Source organism: Stylophora pistillata, chromosome 8, assembly GCF_964205215.1.
Source record: "Stylophora pistillata chromosome 8, jaStyPist1.2, whole genome shotgun sequence".
Taxonomy (NCBI): Eukaryota; Metazoa; Cnidaria; class Anthozoa; order Scleractinia; family Pocilloporidae; genus Stylophora; species Stylophora pistillata.
Window position 1 is genome coordinate 34,583,866 of NC_142526.1, and position 19,131 is coordinate 34,602,996.

Consider the following 19,131-nt stretch of genomic DNA (forward strand, 5'->3'; position numbering starts at 1 on the left):
AGATAGCCATGGACGAGTTCAAGTGTTGAAGGATAATATCGCAAGTAAGTGGAGCGACTTGCAAGAGGTGCAAGGCACAATGTGCATTATGTTGGAAGATGCAGACATTGATGCTGAATGTGAGATTCACAATGAGTATGAAGCGCGTATAATTGAGAGCATGGCCAAAATGACGAGTTATTTTGCAAGTAAACATGTTTCAGAAGTGAAATTGGCTGGGAACAGTCCACCCGCATCCCAGTCATCTTCTCAAGTACAAGTTCAGCTACCCAAGATCAATCTACCAGCCTTTGGCACATGTCCAAAGGCTAGCGTATGTGATGAGGTCGCTAAATGGTTCGGCCGCTGAAGCAGTGAAAGGTTTTGCAGTGGTTCAAGCGAATTATGAACCAGTTTTAGAAATCGTGAAGAAAAGCTCTGGGCACACAAGGTTAATACTTGATGCACATGTAAGATCCTTGATTCATTTGCCACGTTTGAACTGTGATGATGCAACTTCCATGCGTAAATTTTACGATGAAGTGATAGGTCATGTTCGTTCTGTCTTGTCCATGGGTGAAAAGTTTAACTCTGAGACTTTGGCTCCAGTTCTGGTGCCCCTTATAGTGGACAAGCTGCCAAAGGAGGTTATGGAAAAATGGGAACTGGAGGTCAGCAAGGAAAAGGCTAAGCAGGACCGTGTAGACGTGAAAACACGGTTTGCTTTCTTGAAACAATTGATCAGAGCTAAAGAGTCTTCCCAGCCTCCTTCTCTTGATTAAAAAACACCAGCAAAGGAAAATCCGGGAGATCGTGAAAAACTTTTCAAGTTTAACTGCTCACAAAAAGTCATCCACCTCTGCATTATGTGCGACAACGCAAGAGGGCAAGTTAGTCATTTGCTACAAAAACCATGGTTTAAAGTCGTGTCTCAGTTTTCTATCATTGCCTGTAAAAGAAAGTTTCAGAAAGGCAACGTCTAAAGGCGTGTGTTTCCGATGCCTTGAAACTGGTCATAGAGCTGAAGTGTGCCAGAAGCCTCCATGCAAGCACTGCCAAGGAAGACATCAGTGTCCTGCATCAGGATTCAGCTCGGCCTCACTTGTGCGAAGTCAAGGTGAAATCAGCCCCTGAATTACCATCCTCGTCCTCAGGTCCTCCTGTGCCATCTTCAGTTGTGGCAAATTCTGTTGCAGTGGGCTCAGTTGGAAAAGTGATTCTGCAGACTGTGCCAGCTATTTTTTGTGGACTGAATGGGTGTTCAAAAGTTGTGAGATGTTTCTTTGATCTTAGTTCTCAAACATCGTATGTTCGGTAGAGTGTAATTGATGAGCTTGGTCTTGATGGGAAGAGTGTCAAAAGGGCAGTCTCTGGATTTGGAGGAGAGGCTACCAAAAGCACTTTGTGGAAGAGAATTGCATTTACTGTGGCACCTGTTGACAAATCTGGACAACCTCAGCGTATTGAAGCACTTACTACAGCAGTGATATGCCGGCCAGCTGAAGCTATGGATCTTCATCCAGCGAGATGGTCTATCTTCGAAATATAGCATTGAAAGATAATTACCAGCAAGCAGAAAGTAGGTTGTACAATCTAGAAAAAAAGCTGCTCCAAGAGCCAATGAAAGCTATGTCGTACATAGAAGCGATTAACAAGTATGTTGACAATGGTGTTGCAGAAGAAGTACTTTGTGATGAAATAACACCGACAGATGGGCGTCCTGTGTTCTATCTGCCTCATCATGCAGTCATCAGAAAAGACAAGCAGACAACCAAGAGAAGAGTTGTGTTTGATGCGTCAGCGAAAGATAGCTGTGGTATCTCTCTGAACAGCTGCTTAGAGCCAGGGCCAGCATTGTATTTGTCGGAATTCTTCTGCGTTTTCGAAAGAATTATGTTGGCATAATAGGTGACATAGAGAGGATGTTTCTGCAGATTTTATTAAAAGAAGAAGACAGAGATTCACACCGGTATCTATGGAGAGATTTGGACCCCAAGGTAACGCCTAAGATTTATAGAATGGCAAGGGTCACATTTGGAGTTGTTTCCAGTCTGTTTCTTGCCATCGGTACTTTTCAAAAGCATGTGAAAAGATGTGAGGAAACATTCCCTGTTGCATCAAGCGAAATTTTGAGAAACACTTATGTTGCTGAAATTGCAACGAAGTACGACTGAGCTTATGCAGAAAGTTGCCTTTAGTCTGAAAAAATGGTCAAGTAATTCGTCTGAGCTTATGGAGGCCATACCCGAGAGGGACAGAGCAGCTGTTAGTCTTGTCAACTTGGAGAGTAATCTAGCAGAATAACATTCAATCACAAAAGCACTAGGATTAAAGTGGAATACGATAACTGACAGCCTCGTCTTTGCAATTGATGTGAACATTGTTAGGTCGAGATCGAAGACAGAGTACACTAAAAGAAAGGTGGCGTCTTTAGCAGCAAAGATATTTGATCCGATTGGTCTAATTGCACCCTTTTCAGTGAGGTCAAAATTGATTCTGCAAAGTTTGTGGACCCAAGGTGTTGGATGGGATGAAGAAGTTCCCGTGGAAGTCTCATTGAAACGGAATCAGTGGGTTCAAGAGCTTTCAGAACTTGAACACCTTCCCATTCCAAGATGTTACACTGATTTGCCATTAAGTCAGAATCCTAAAGTGGAGCTACACGCATTTGGTGGATTTTAAAAAATTAATATTCTCCTTAAAAAATTAATATTCTCCAGGACCGCAGAACCGAGCCGATCTACCTACCCGAGGCTTATCTGCAAGTCAGCTAGGAGAGAGTCATTTGTGGTGGAAAGGACCCTTTTGGTTGCAAGAGTCCGAGAAAGATTGGCACGAGGATCTAAGGTCAAAACCTTCCGATGAAATTGTTGATCAAGAGAGGAAGAGTAAAGCTAGTGTCAGTTGTATTGTTGAACCCAAAGAGCCATTTATTGATTTCACAAGGTTCAGCAAGTATAGTCGCTTGCTACGAACTGTTGCTTGGATCAAAAGATTTGTTACCAACTCAAGGGTGAAAGAAGACGAAAGAATTGACAGCATCTTAACCAGTTCAGAGATACAGAATGCAGAAAGATGGTTGATATCTCATGTACAAAAAGCAAGTTTTCCTGAAGAAATTACGTCAAGTAAACAGCATGGTCCAGAGAAAGACGGCAACCTGGCCAATTTGAACCCGTTCATGTATACTACTAGTGGTTTTCTTCGTGTTCGAGGAAGAATTCACAAGTCACTGTTACCAGAAGAGGAGAAGCATCCTATTATCTTGCCTTCTAATCATCCTGTTGTTAAGTTGCTGATTGATGATGTTCACCGTCGTGAACTACATGCTGGAGTTGAACACACTTTCTCAGTTTTGCGACAGAAATTTCGGTTGATCAAAGGACGATTAACTGTCCGTCAGACACTAAGGAACTGTCTACTTTGTGGCCATTACCTTACAAAGCCCTTTGGTCAGCGGATGGCACCACTTCCTGAAGACAGAATTAAGCCTGCGCCGCCGTTCACTAATGTGGGTTTAGACTTTGCCGGTCTTTTGTATTTGAAAGACAGTGGTGATAAAGTCTACATCTGTTTATTTACATGTGCAGTTACCCGTGCGGTACATTTAGAGTTGGTGTGTGATATGACGGCTGAGCGCTTTCTCCTTGCTTTGAGACGCATGATTGCAAGAAGAGGAATGTGCAGCATTATTTGGTCAGATAATGCAAAAAATTTCAAGGCTGCTCACAAGGAGCTACGGCAATGTTGGAGAGTATTGCAATCAGACCAAACACAGAGTGTTTTGTCCGAAAAGAAGATTCAGTGGAAGTTCATTGTGGAGAAGGCCCCGTGGTGGGGTGGGTTTTATGAGCGAGTTATAAAGAGCGTCAAGACGCCATTGAAGAAACTATTTGCCAAAGCAATGTTGGACACCGAGCAGTTAACTACTATTTTGGCTGAAATTAAAGCACAGCTAAACAGTCGTCCTCTTACTTACCTTGGTGCAGACCCTGATGGCTACAGTGTGATTACCCCTGCACATATTCTGATTGGCAGAAATCTTCAAGTATGTCCAACTAAAGACACTCGTGTTTCAGAACAGACGTCAAGAGCCCTCACCAAACGTTTTTAGTATCATCAGAGGCTCATAAATGGATTTTGGAAGCGCTGGCATGCAGCGTATCTGAAATACCTGACACCCCTCAAGAAATGGCATAAGAGTGGTCGTAAAATCCGTAAAGGTGACTTGGTCCTGGTGAGTGAGGATTGCCTAGCTCGGGGTCAGTGGTCACGTGCATGAGTGGAAGACACCCACACAGGCCGCGATGGTCTTTTCCGATCCGTTACTCTTTGAACCTCATCTGGAAGTGTTACCCGTCGTCCAGTACAACGGCTACACTTATTTGAAGCCTGTGATGCTGACTTAGCTGCTGAACTTAACTGAACTTGATGAGAACTTGTTGAATATTTCAGTTGAACTTTATTGAACTTTGTTGGCAAGTTACATGTAGTGATGCACTCCCTGCATCTGGCGGGAGGATGTTCCGAACTGTGTTACTTCATTTTCAGTTTGTGTAAAGCGTTGCGTGTTGAGTCAGTTTACACTTCCGTTGATCGCTGATTGGCCAGGGTAATTTCATCGCGAAAGTGGGCGTTATGAAAATTTGAATAGGCTGAGAGCAGGCTTTTTTTCTGCCCCAAACTCCCAAACCCTCCCTACCACCCCGCCTCCCTTAAAAGAGCCAGGCTACGCATGCTAAATAATCATCGTCTGGCACGCATGGACAGAGCTGAATAATGAAATGCTACGTCAGCAGGTATGCGGTCAACAAGCGAGCTTAAGTGTTCTAGGTCTAAAATTTAGCGAAATTAGCGGAAAATAATAAGGGCTGACCTTTAAAACCGAGGAACTCTGTTTTCGTCGAAGGCACTTTCCTATTTCCAAAGGTTTAAAGGAGAATATTAATTTTTTAAAATCCACCAGGAGGTGCACCAAATTTTTGGAGGTTGTTCTGTAAAAGAAAAGCGGCAAGGAAAACAACGCCTCGAAGCAACAGAATAGGAAATCAACCATGCGAACGACTCAAAATCCGTGTTTCCGCGGAAAAACCTGGCAAATGCGTGTACGTTATTAAGCTCTGTCGCCGCATGTAGAAGCTTGGTACGAGTAATGAATGTTACCGTGAACGACGAGTTGTCTTGAATATTGAATTAATTTGGATTTATCAACAAAGTTGAAATGGTAAATTGGCCACCGTAACGATGACAAAAGCTGAAGTTTCGAGCGTTAGCCCTTTGTCGGAGCGAATGATGGAATTCTTAACGTGAGATGGATGCGAAGTCAAATATAACAAGTAATTTTGCGAGTCTTTAGGTTTGTAATACACACTAGTGCAAAAACCGTCACCTTCACTTTGAAACTTTGATGTCTAAAAAGGATAAAGAATTGTCAGAAATTTCCCAGGTATATTTCAAAGCCGGGTGAAAAAAATTGACTGAGGTTATGAATTGATTGAACTCCTCTCTGGTACAGGAGGTGGCGCCGATACAGTCGTCGATGTAGGGACCGTAGAGCTCAGGTTTGGACCCGTTGTATTGGCTGAAAAATTGATGTTCGACAAAACCTACAAAAAGATTGGCATAGCTAGGTCCCATTTTAGTGCCCATGGCTACACCATGGGTTTGTTTGAAGAAGTTGTTTCCGAATGAAAAACAATTGAGCGTGAGCACTAGTTCAGCTAAGCGTAGTAGTGTTTCAGATTTAGGTTCCTTAACAGTACGTTGATCAAAAAAAAATGTTTAAGGGCCAGAAGGCCTTCGCCATTAGGAATGACAGTGTAAAGAGACGTAATATCCATGGTGAAAACAAGTTTGTTTTGGCCAAGGAAAATAAAGTCTCGAAAAATTTGAAGCGCGTGTTGGCTATCTTTAATATACGATGGTAAAGTTTTGACGATGGGAGCCAAAACTTTGTCTAGATAGCTGGAGATAAGTTTGGTAGGGCAACTGCAAGCCGAGACAATGGGCCGATCTGGGCTGTTAGGTTTGTGAATTTTAGGTAAAAAGTAAATACGAGAAGTTGTAGGAGTGGTTATGATGAAATTTATTGCTGTGGCCGGCAATTCTTGTTTAGTTATGAGTTGGTTGATCGTATTCTTGACGGAATTTTGATTGCTGGCAGTGAGGTCTTTGTGGACCTTTTGCTAAAAAGAGGTGTCAGAAGGTTGCCGCAGAGCTTCTTTTTGGTAGAGGTCGGTGCGCCAAACAACGACTGAGCCGCCCTTATCGGCCGCTTTGATAACTATGTCTTGGCGTTTTCTAAGACTTTTTAGAGCCTCCCACTCTTCAGAAGAGAGATTAGAAAATTTGTTAATATGTTTGAAATTGAGTTTGTTGATATCGTGGCGGAATTTTTTGATAAAAAGGTCTAATGATGCGAACTGGCCCTCTGGGGGAGTCCATTTAGACTTTCGAGTCTGAATATTGAGTGTTCGCTTGAATGTTAAACGTTTCCTTATGAATGTTGAATGTCGATCTAGATCTGGGTCCTACATTGAACCACTAATGAAGCTTTGAACAACGAATGTCGCTATTTATTTTTGTCCGTAAATATGCGCAATACGTTCTTGCCTTCCAGCTTCCTCTTTCTCTTTAACAGGTCTTCTTTCCCTTTATGAGATGCATTAACTTCATCGATCGCTCGGTAATACACCCAAGGTAGGTTGCCTTTAACTTAAACAACGGCTAATCAGCGAGAAACGTGAAAGTTAGCATACTTTTTTGACAGTAAATCCAACTTGAGGCTCGCTGGTAACCTTCCCAATTCAAGTAAATTGTTACATCTCGAGATAAATTATTCCATTAGTCTCATCAATTTATTTTCATTATTATTGGATGGTCTCTTTCCGTATGGGTTCTTGGATTTTTATTATGAATTCTAGATATCGATAAGTAATTATTTAATCATCACGAAATAAAAATACAATGGGAGCGATATCCAACAAATTATACAAATAACCATGCAGAAAAGTACAAACTGAATAAAAGGTAATTGTTTAATTGATAGATGGGTATCTATACCTCTATGCAATCAATCTGATAGCTCTACATGCCATCTCAAGTTATTTTTGTTTGCAGTGTGAAACCTATGGTTTTCTACATTCTACGGGTAAAGAAAGAGGAAAACCAATCTCTAATTTCCTTCACAGCCTTTTTATTGCGGGAAGTCTTTTATAATATCCCACACAATGGCTGCAGAGTACAATAATTAATGACAAGGTTCTATTAAAAAGGAAAAAAAAAAACATGACAAAAATTAATTATTTTGCTTTGGCAACTGTGTTGATAATGTACATTGGCAACCATGAGACTTTCTAAGCTGATACTTTGAGCTGATACTTCATTCGCACATGTGGCTAATAGTGCGGTGGGGCTGACTCTCACGCATGCCACTCCGGCGTCCGTGATTTCCCGGAGTTGTGCGTCTATTCCCGAACTGCCTTGGGTCTAGTGAACCTGGAATTCCATTTTTCCCGCGTTGTCATCCGTTTCCTAGAAGTGGCACGCGTGCATGCAGGGTTCACCCCTTCATTCGCACATGTGCCTTTAACGCAGGTGGGACTGACTCTCACGCATGCCACTCCAGCGTTCGTGATTTCCCGGAGTTGCACCTCTATTCCCGAACTCCCTTGGGTCTAGTGAACCTGGGATTCCATTTTAACTGCGTTGTCATGCGTTTCCTAGACGTGGCATGCGTGCTTGTAGGGCTCACTCCTTCATTGGCACATGAGGCTAATAGTGCGGTGGGGCTGGCTCTCACGCATGCCACTCCGCGATTTCCTGAAGCTGTGCGTCTATTCCCGAACTGCCTTGGGTCTAGTGAACCTGGGATTTAATTTTGGCCGCGTTGTCACGCGTTTCCTAGACGTGGCATGCGTGCGTGCAGGGCTCACCCCTTAAATTGCACATGTGGCTAATAGTGGGGTGGGGCTGACTCTTACCCATGCCACTAGGGCGTCCATGATTTCCCGGAGTTGTGCGTCTATTCCCGAACTTCCTTGGGTCTAGTGAACCTAAAGTTGCATTTTAGTCGCGTTGTAATGGGTTTCCCAGAAGTGGCATGCATGCGTGCAGGGCTCACCCCTTCATTCACACATGTCCCTTTAATGCAGGTGGGACTGACTCTCACGCATGCCACTCCGGCGTCCGTGATTTCCCGGAGTTGTGCGTCTATTCCCGAACTCCCTTGGGTCTAGTGAACCTGGGATTCCGTTTTCCCTGCGTTGCCATACGTTTCCCAGAAGTGGCATGCGTGCATGCAGGGCTTACCCCTTCATTCGCATATCTGCCTTTAAACCGGGTTGGACTGACTCTCACGCATGCCACTCCGGCGTCCGTGATTTTCCGGACTTGCGCCCCTATTTTCGAACTCTCTTGGGTCTAGTGAACCGGAGAATCCATTTTGGCCACGTTTTCATGCGTTTCCTAGACGTGGTATGCGTGCGTGCAGGGCTCACTCCTTCATTCGCACATGTGGCTTATAGTGCGGTGGGGCTGACTCTCGCGCATGCCACTCCAGCGTCCGTGATTTTACGGAGTTGTGCGTCTATTCCGGAACTTCCTTGGGTCTAGTGAATTTGGGATTCCATTTTGGCCGCGTTGTCATGCGTTTCCTAGAAGTGGCATGCGTGCGTGTAGGGCCCTCCCCCTTATTCGCACATGTGTCTTTAACGCAGGTGGGACTGACTGTCACGCAGGCCACTCCAGCGTCCATGATTTCCCGGAGTTGCGCGTCTATTGCCAAACTCCCTTGGGTCTAGTGTACCTGGGATTCCATTTTCGCTGCGTTGTCATGCCTTTCCTAGAAGCGGCACGTGTGCGTGCAGGGCTGACCTCTTCATTCGCACAGGTGGCTAATAGTGCGGTGGGGCTGACTCTCACGCATGCCACTCAGGCGTCGTGATTTCCCAGAGTTGTGCGTCTTTTCCCCAACTACTTTGGGTCTAGTGAGCCTGTGATTTTATTTTGGCTGCGTTGTTATGCGTTTCCTAGACGTGGCATGCGTGCGTGCAGGGCTCACCCCTGCATTCGCACATGTGACTTTAACCCACTCTGACTCTCACGCATACCACTCCGGATTCTGTGCCTTCTTGGAGTTGTGCGTCTATTCCCGAACTGCCTTGGGTCTAGTGAACCTGGGATTCCATTTTTGCCGCGTTATCATGCATTTCGTAGACGTGGCATGCGTACGTGCAGGGCTCACCCATTCATTCGCACATGTGGCTAATAGTGCGGTGGGGCTGACTCTCACGCATGCCACTCCGGCGTCCGTGATTTCTGGAGTTGTGCATCTGTTTCCGAACTTCCTTGGGTCTAGTAAGTCTGGGATTTCATTTTGGCCGCGTTGTCATGCGTTTCCTAGAAGTGGCATGCGTGCGTGCAGGGCTCATCCCTTTATTCACAAATGCGGCTAAAACGCAGGTGCGACTGACACTCACGCATGCCACTCTAGTGTCCGTCACTTCCTGGAGATGAGCGTCTATTCCCCAACTCCCCTGGGTCTAGTGAGCCTGGGATTCCATTTTGGGCGCGTTGTCATTCCTTTCCTAGAAGCGGCACGCGTGCGTGCAGGGCTTACCCCTTCTTTTGCGCATGTGGCTGACAGTGCGGTGGGGTGGATTCTCTCACGCATGCCACTCTGGTGTCCGTGATATCCCGGAGTTGTGCGTCTCTTCCAGAACCCCCTTAGGTCTAGTGAACCTAGGATTCCATTTTGGTCGCGTGGTCATGCATTTCCCAGAAGTGGCATGCATGCGTGGAGGGCTCACCCCTTCATTCGCACATGTGCCTTTAACGCAGGTGGGACTGACTTTCACGCATGCCACTCCGGCGTCCGTGATATCCCGGAGTTATGCGTCTATTTTCGAACACCCTTAGGTCTAGTGAACCTGGGATTCCATTTTGGCTGCGTTGTCTGCGTTGTCATGCGTTTCCCAGAAGTGGCATGCATGCTGCCATGCTCACCCCTTTATTCGCACACGTGCCTTTAATACAGGTGGGAATGCCTCTCACGCATGCCACTCTAGCGTCCGTAGTTTCCCGGAGTTGTGCGTCTAGTCCTGAACTCCCTTGGGTCTAGTGAACCTGGGATTCCATTTTGGCCGCGTTGTCATGCGTTTCCCAGAAGTAGCATGCGTGCGTGCAGGGCTTACCCCTTCATTCACACATGCGTCTTTAACCCAGGTGGGACTGACTCTCACGCATGCCACTCCGGCGTTCGTAATTTCCCGGAAGTGCGCCTCTATTCCCGAGCTGCCTTTGGTCTAGTGAACCTGGGAATCCATTTTGACCGCTTTGTCATGCGTTTCCTAGACGTGGCATGCGTGCGTGCGGGGCTCACCCCTTCACTCACATATATGGCTAATAGTGCGGTGGGGCTGACTCTTACGCATGCCACTCCGGCGTTCGTGATTTCCCGGAAGTGCGCCTCTATTCCCGATTTGCCTTGGGTCTAGTGAACCTGGGATTCCATTTTGGCGGCGTTGTCATGCGTTTCCTAGACATGGCATGCGTGCGTGCAGGGCTCACCGCTTCATTCGCAGATGTGGCTAGTTGTGCGGTGGGGCTGACTCTCACGCATGCCACTCCTGTGTCTGTGATCTCCCGGAGTTGCGCGGCTATTCCCCAACTCCCTTGGGTCTAGTAAACCTAAGATTCCATTTTAGTCGCGTTGTCATGCGTTTCCCAGAAGTGGCATGCATGCGTGCAGGGCTCACCCCTTCATTCGCACATGTGCCTTTAACGCAAGTGGGACTGACTCTTACGCATGCCACTCTGGCGTCCGTGATTTCCCGGAGTTGTGAGTCTATTCCAGAACTCCCTTGGGACTAGTGAACTTGGGATTCCATTTTGTGCCTTTAATGCAAGTGGGACTGACTCTTACGCATGCCACTCTGGCGTCCGTGATTTCCCGGAGTTGTGAGTCTATTCCAGATCTCCCTTGGGACTAGTGAACTTGGGATTCCATTTTGTGCCTTTAACGCAAGTGGGACTGACTCTTACGCATGCCACTCTGGCGTCCGTGATTTCCCGGAGTTGTGAGTCTATTCCAGATCTCCCTTGGGACTAGTGAACTTGGGATTATTTTTTGGCCGCGTTGTCATGCGTTTCCCAGGAGTGGCATGCGTGCGTGCAGGGCTCACCCCTGCATTCGCACATGTGCCTTTAACCCAGGTGGGACTGACTCTCACGCTAGCCACTCCAGCGTACGTAATTTCCCGGAGTTGCGCCCTTATTCCTGAACTCCCTTAGGTCTAGTGAACCTGGGATACCATTTTGGCCGCGTTGTCATGCGTTTCCTAGACGTGGCGTGCGTGCGTGCAGGGCTCACCCCTTCATTCGCACATGTGGCTAATAGTGTGGTGGGGCTGACCCTCACGGATACCACTCCAGCTTCCGTGATTTCCCGGAGTTGTGCGTCTATTCCCGAGCTGCCTTGGGTCTAGTGAGCCTGGGATTCCATTTTGGTCGCGTTGTCATGCGTTTCCTAGAAGCGGCATGCGTGCGTGCAGGGCTCACCCCTTTATTCGCACATGTGGCTAATAGTGCGGTGGGCTTGACTCTCACGCACGCCACTCCTGCGTCCGTGATTTCCCGGAGTTTTTCGTCTATTGCCGAACTGCTTTGGGTCTAGTGAATCTGGGATTCCATCTTGGCCGCGTTGTCATGTGTTTCCTAGAAGTGGCATGCGTGCGTGCAGGGCTCACCCCTTTATTCTCACATGTGGCTAAAACGCATGTGGTACTGACTCTCACGCATGCCACTCCGGCGTCCGTGATTTCCCAGAGTTGCGCCTTCATTCCCGAACTCCCTTTGGTGTATTGAACGTGGGAATCCATTTTGACTGCGTTGTCATGCGTTTCCTAGACGTGGCATGCGTGCGTGCAGGGCTCACCCCTTAATTCACACATGTGGCTAATAGTGCGGTGGGGCTGACTCTTACGCATGCCACTCCGGCGTCCGTGATTTCCCGGAGTGGTGCGTCTATTCCCGAACTGCCTTGGGTCTAGGGAACCTGGGATTCCATTTTAATCGCGTTTTCATGCGTTTCCTAGAAGTGGCATGCGTGCGTGGAAGGTTGAGTTTCTTTAGAAGCTAAATGGATCAAACTTATTAAATGAATGTTTCTGAAGCACAAAGTGACTACAAGTACGTTTGCTGCCGCCTGGGTAGTATGCTTGTCCACTGCAGGTTATCCCCAGAGAACTAACTTGGTCTTGGCTGACTAGACTACAAGCAGCCCCTCTTGTTGGAGATATCTGTCATGCAAGTCAAAAAAAAAAAGCAGTGAGAAAAACATTGATGACGGCCCACAATGCGGAACTCTGGTCTAACATCATTTCTTCTTTCCACTGATTTTTTTAACTTACGTGATGGACTTAGTGGGAAAAGAGTGACTGCTCGTAATCCATTACCTGATCTCTCTTGGGTGGAGAGGGGCACTGTGAGGGTAAAGAGTTCTACCCAAGAAAACAGCGAAATGGCTGCAGCCTGGCTTTGAGAGCAGACCTCTCGACTGAGAGACCAGCATGCTAATCATTGTGCCACCACACCCACCCACCCACCCACTCCTTAATATTGAAGAGAGCCCATTAAAGCAACGATGACTTTTTTTCTATTACTCTTAAGAGAAAGAAGAATTAAAATCAATTATGATGTTGTTTGTTGCTTTATTTGTCCCGGTTGTGGTAGCTACAGTAGCTTTTGGAATGGGAATTGATAAGCCTGGTGTCCGGTTTGTTATACATCACTCCCTTAGCAAATCCATGGAGAACTTTTATCAAGAAAGCTGACGGGCAGGGAGGGATGAGAGAGAGTCTCACTGCATTTTGTTCTATCGTTCCTTTGACGTGTTCCAACAAAGCACAATGGTCTTCACGAAGCAAACTGGCAAGTTTTTTCATTCATTATGAATCGATTAATTCAGATCATGGGTAATAACTTTGGTCGTTGGGAAATTCGTTCGTCGTTACTTGAGCCTTGGTTGTCGCCCTTTGTTCTCTTGATGAAATTTTCATGGCTCTCTTGATTGTTATAGTTCAAACTAAGATTTCATTCTCCTTTTTACGCTTTTTGAAAGCTTTATTCAAAGCCGTATGCCTTCATTAGTTAAGTAAATATATTGAGTGACCAAGTACTGTAAAGGTAATAGGTTATATCAACTAAGTTGAAATAGTAAAGTGGCCACCGTAACGAGTTAAAAAGGTGACGTTTCGAGCGTTAGCCCTTCGTCAGAGCTAATGTAACAGTGGTGTTGGCCAGCTGGGATAAACTTTGCCGTTTGCAATCTTTTCTAAATCGTTTCGGTTAGTTTAAAATAGTTACACGGAAAGCAACTCGCGACACTGCACTATATTCTTTACACAGGTTTGGAAAATCTCTATGGAATGTTGGCTTACTGTCAAGAACAAAAAGTTTGCAGGCGCTCTCTTATTGGACGTCATTTCGGCGAGTCCTGGAACCCAGTTGATTGCCACGAAATGTGCGACAACTGTAAAAAGACTGGGCTACGTCAATATATATTAGCTTAGCTACGTCAATATATATTAAGTCCTTTCAGCATACAGCGTTTACAGTAGCTTGCTAAACTTAAGTAGTGATAAAAGATAAAAGAACGGGAATTGTTGCGAATGGAGAAAATTTGAAAAACGGATTGCCAATGACGACTTAGAAAAATTAAAGATGAATTTTGTATCGAAATTTTTAGAATAGTCAATCAGAACAAAGGAAAGTAATTAAAGGAACCAATGAGAACTCGAGTAAAACAAGCAAGCTGCCTGAAGCGCGGGAAAACGCGTGTGAGCAAGGAAAGATAGAATCCGATTGGTCAATGAGGTGTGTGGTTTTTCTAAACCAATCGCGAGTGAATTAAAGCAAGAGCAAAGTAACCCCAATTTGACACTCAGTTGAAAATTGCTCTATGACGGGAGAGTTTTTCGAGGATTTTCGTAAACAAGAAAAGGAGCACGGTTGACTAAGGTCGCTTTTTATCCTGAATACGTTGTTTGTAAGATGCACGTAGACGTTGAAGTTGTGACGACGAGTAGTTATACCTTAGAGTGTCAGTTTTCTGTAGTCTATTGAAAACAGTTGCAGCGTTAGTGCAGCACGTCAAATGTTCAAGGCAATCCTTTAGCACTGTAAAACAGATTCTTAAAAAAGATACATTTTTCCTGTTCAGGGTCATCTTCATTTACAAACCACTGTTAAGGTATTCTCAAAATTCTCCAGCAAGCAGTTTCTCTTTCGGAACGTGTCACTCCTGTAAAACTCGTAGACGTCTGGAACGGGAAAGGACAGGTGAGTCTGCGCGTGCGGGAAGTCAAGTTCCCGGATCTTTCGCGGGAAGACTGTGAACGAGTGATAGTTTATTTGCTGCTAGAGGGCGTGTTGCGAGAAGATTTTCATTTTACCCCATATTCAACTATTAGCTACGTGCCACCTGGATCCAAGGCGAGTCGTGAAATCAGGAGCCAAAAGGATATTCATGAACCTCAGGACGAATTCTTGTCAGAAAAATGTTAGTTGACATCTTGTTAAAACAGATAAAAATATTTATAATGAGATTTTCTGTTTCCAAAGCTTGGCATAACAGTTTTTTAAAGGGGAGACTTGTCAAAGGTAACGGCAGTCGCTCTACGTTTCGCTAAGAGATATTCCAAGGCCGCAAAGGAGATTAAGGAAGAATTTGCAATGGAAGAATTCTCGGTGAGAGTAACTGACTTGACAGGAGCACTTGTCGAGGAAATTGTAAAGCGATTAGCAAACATAATCGCAGGGACGGGCACACCGGACGAATGACAGGTAGTCTGACGTAACAGACATTTTCAAGCTGGGTGTTAATCGTCTAGTGAGTCGCTTCCGCAATACGGCTATGACAGAGAAGAGCACACATCCTTATTTCTCCCAGAATATCTAGCCTGAGATCGGGCTGGAAACACTGACATTTGAGTTCAATTTTATTATACTTTTTCTTTTCTTCTGGTATGCCTAGATTAGGAAGAAGACGCGCAAGCGTACTCTGAATTCCTCAGATCTGGATGGAAAGAATGGCACAGTTGGTGAGAAAAATGACTGATCCTCCTGACGTTAAGAGTATCACAAAGACAATCCACAATTCATCGAACATCGTAGATTACTGCAATGGTAATGACTTTGCCAGGAGTGTTAAACGTACAAAGCTTTCCTCACGAGCTCACCTGGTTGAGTCAGGTGATGACGATGAAATCATTTGTCTGAATTAAGATCGTGACACGTTATTCCAGTATTCCACCATCCCCAAGTGTTCTGTCGCAACAGGTCCTAGACGAAATTGAATGACTGTTCTCTGTCAAGGTTACACCTAATCTCTCAGTTCCAAGGGACTCATCTCAATTTATCGGGTCAGTGCGTCGGTACGTCCTCTCGTTCAAAATTGAATCCATCAGTGATAACAACGGCCGTGCAGGGTTGTCAATGTGCTCGGCAAGTAACAAGTGAAATCGCAAGGAAGCGGTGTGAAGGGAAGGCATCGTAAGTCTACATCGTTGACACTTTTCCCAGCAGAGCCCCGCACACAGTAAAGCACCGAACACCGCTGATAGGAACCTTCAAGACGACTTTGATTCCAATATTAAATGTACCTGTTAAAAGAATTGTAGTTTATCTTAGAATCTCGCAATAGTTGCAGGATTTGCAACGTTGTAAGAGAGATGTCTTGTAAATTGATCCAGTCATTAAATTTTTTCGCGTTAACTAGATAGTGACAGCATCTCTATAAACAACTAAGAGATGAATTAGTAAGGAATACAGAAAAAAAACTCTCTGGAGCAAAAAATAAATAGATAAAGCCTTACGAGTAAAAAATCTTTGATTTAAAATAAAACAGCTCTAATATTTTCATATTGTAACAGGTCTAAAGCTATGAAGGTCCCTTATCTTATCTCTTCTCAAAGTACACATCTCTGAGACCCCGGTCCCTCCAGGTGCAGGCCATAGGAGGGCTCATTTCGTAAGATAGTCCGTGATTGGTGGTGAACGCACAGCCATTCTCTTCTACAAGCATTTCACATAGCGGACTTCTGTCCGACATGAAAGGAAAAAAGTGTTAAACAAGCTTTAATTCTACGATGTAAGTTTTGCATTGGTAACCAGTCCTTTTTTTATCACCGGGTAGGGAGGAGAGGGTCGAAGGATTTTGTTTGTATCACAGTACAGTTTACTTAATCCCCCATAAGCTCTGTATTATTCTAATCATTCTATTGATCTCTCAGATCACTAGCAATCGATTTCCCATAGACCTCCATTTTGAACTCTGTAAGAGACGACTGATCCTCCTCCGGTTTCCCTGAAAACCGTGTGATCCCCACAAAATCCTCCAACCTTCTTCCCCACCCCCACCCCCCCTCTTCCATCTCGGCTCTAAATAATGACTGCTACGTTACGATTTTATCTTACCTGGTTATTGCTGGCTGCACTTTCCGGGGGATAACAAACTGCTCCACTCTTAGAACTGTACCACTTCTATCCTTGTAATTTTCCCGATGACTCTGAGCAAGCTTGATCAAAAATGCAACAAACAATCAAACACGATTATAGTTCTTAAGCTCAGTTGGAGATTTTTACAAGTGACTTCAGAAAACTGGCCTTAGAGTAGAATCACTTTACTGAAAGCATCAGGATGTCCTCCATATTGTAAAGACGCCGAATTAATTTTTCCAGTGCTAAATCACGGCTCGTGCATTTTTGCCACCAAATTTTACGAATAGTCTTTCTGTTCTGATTTTGCAGATTTAAGAGCAACTTTCTAAGTTTTGAGTCAGAATTCAAAAGGTGGGGTCTTAAATCGACTCATTAGACTTTCTTGTGAACCGCCCATAGGCTGAGCTTGGCTTCTCAAGGAGTTTTAGATACTTACAGCGCCGGCAGAACTCTACGCTGTAACCATGTTAGCCAGTGAACCCGGCATGATATGTGCCTTATGACATAAAATATTAATAATGCATGGCACTTTGCAACGCGATGGTCTGTGTAGCATGCACTCAGTTTGGTGCGCGTAGAGCATTGACGCACCGCGAAGCGTACCTCCTCTTTTGTACGTGCTGCTTCAGCGCAAAGCTCACTTTAGACGCGCTCAAGTTATCCGAAGTAAATAACTGGTCAAATTTCTTTACTTCTCGTCCCCTTTCGTGCTCGTTAAACAGAGAGTATTTCTTAGCATTGCGCCGCCGTTCTCTTGTTTTCATTCGAGCAGCGAGGACCAAGTTAGGCGTGTTGGAGTAAACAGAGAGAAATTCAGGTCTACCATCACCGTATGTTCCTGGCTGTGTCGCCTTACTATTGTTCAGCTTTGCTATCCTTCTGTCCTGGAAATACTTCGCTGTGGTGTTACCGAATGTGTCGCCATAATTCCAGAACTTGGCTTGGTGACAATGGCCTGCATAGCTAAATGAAAACGAGGATGGATTTTGTTATCGATGAAATTTTTCTGTTCTTATTTAGTTCATCTTGACAACAAATCTCTGTTTTGGTTTCTTACCCTAGCATATGTCGTGGGTTTTGGAAAGTGGCCAGATTCGTTGTTTGAAAAGGGGAAATCATTGGAAGAAATAAGGCTAAGTGAAAGAGGTTTACTGTTAGTTTATAGTATTACTATTGCGTAATAAACATTTTTCATGACGTAACAAAGTAATCTAAACTTTCTTACTCCTTTCCATCTCGTGGGGAAATTGAGAAAATTTAAAAGATTATTTTTATCTTTATCAAATTTGGTTAAAACTGCTCAACTGTGTGGTTTTAGTCTCTTGTGAACTTGAGTAACTAATGATTATGTTCTCTTAAGGCTGGTTTTCATTAGCGACAGAGTCGGAGTCGGAGTCGTAGTCGGAGTCGTAAGAGCGCTTATGACCCAGTGAAAATCGTAAAAGGGAGTCGTAAGCGGAGTCGTAAGCTCGACGGAATCGGAGTCGGAAGAATCAGATCGTTCCCATTTTCTTCCGATTCCGCTTATTACTCCGTCGCTTACGATCTAGTGAAAACTGCATTGTCGGAGTCGGAAGCGGAAGCGGAAGAATAAATCAATCACAATGCTCGATTCCAGGCCCGCGAAAGTACAAGTTTTGGCGCCAAAGACAACATGGCGGACGAAGAGCAACTTTGGCGCTTATTCATCATTATTTTGCGCAGCTAGAGACAATGCAGGAATAATATCGTTTGAAAAGGAAAGCAATTTTGGGTTCGTGATATCTATCGACGTCGAGCAGCCTAGGAAGAGTATCCTAACTTCAACAGCGAACTAAGACTTGGTGATCGTGAATCGTACTTTCGGTAGGTTCAGTTCGAGTATTTTAACTTTTAATTTCGTAATTTTACCGTCAAGCTCACACGTTTAAATTTGTTACGGCTATTTGTGCATTTTGGAAAGATGGAATCGAGGATTGTGGTTGGTTTATGCTTCCGCTTCCGCTTCCGACTCCGACAATGCAGTTTTCACTAGATCGTAAGCGACGGAGTCATAGGCAGAGTCGGTGTTCTGCTTCCGACTCCGTTGGTTTGATTTTCACTAGATCGCATCGCTCCACGCTTCTGATTACGACTCCGTCGCAAGTGAAAACCAGCCTTTACTAAACCAAAAAACTTACCCATGACACCTTTTGCGCGCATCTCACGCTCTTTGGTAGTTGGCCGGGCTAGCACTGGTGTCTAAATTCCTCGACTCAATCCCCCACCGAATAAAAGGGGCAAGTAATTCATGGCAGTCTCCATATAGACTCCCTGTTACCCAGTCTCCATATACACTCCCTGTTACCCATTCTCCCTGTGTACCCTGTGTATCCTGTGTATCCTGTGTACCCTGTGTACCCTGTGTACCCTGTGTACCCATGTGTACCCATGTGTACCCATGTGTACCCTGTGTACCCTGTGTACCCAAAAACGGTTGGGCCACGCATACATTTCCCTCCTTTAGGAGTTTATTTCAAAATTCCAGACGAACATCCCTGTCCATTTTATATGGGATTTCCCCCCCGGGCTAATAAAATCATAATAAGTTATTCATAATCTATTTGTGCACGTACAAAACGGGATTGTGATCGGCCAGAGAGCTTCCATTGATTCCAACTGATGTTTGCCAGG

General features: G+C 44.9%; 1 protein-coding gene across 1 annotated transcript; it reads left to right on the plus strand.

Moving 5' to 3' along the window:
- Positions 1 to 1,608: 1,608 nt before the first annotated feature.
- Positions 1,609 to 4,093, plus strand: LOC111346002 (uncharacterized). Its single transcript, XM_022953288.2, has 3 exons — positions 1,609 to 1,795; positions 2,459 to 2,617; positions 2,700 to 4,093. The coding sequence occupies exons 1-3, from the start codon at positions 1,609 to 1,611 to the stop codon at positions 4,091 to 4,093; spliced, it is 1,740 nt and encodes a 579-aa protein (XP_022809023.2).
- Positions 4,094 to 19,131: the final 15,038 nt, after the last annotated feature.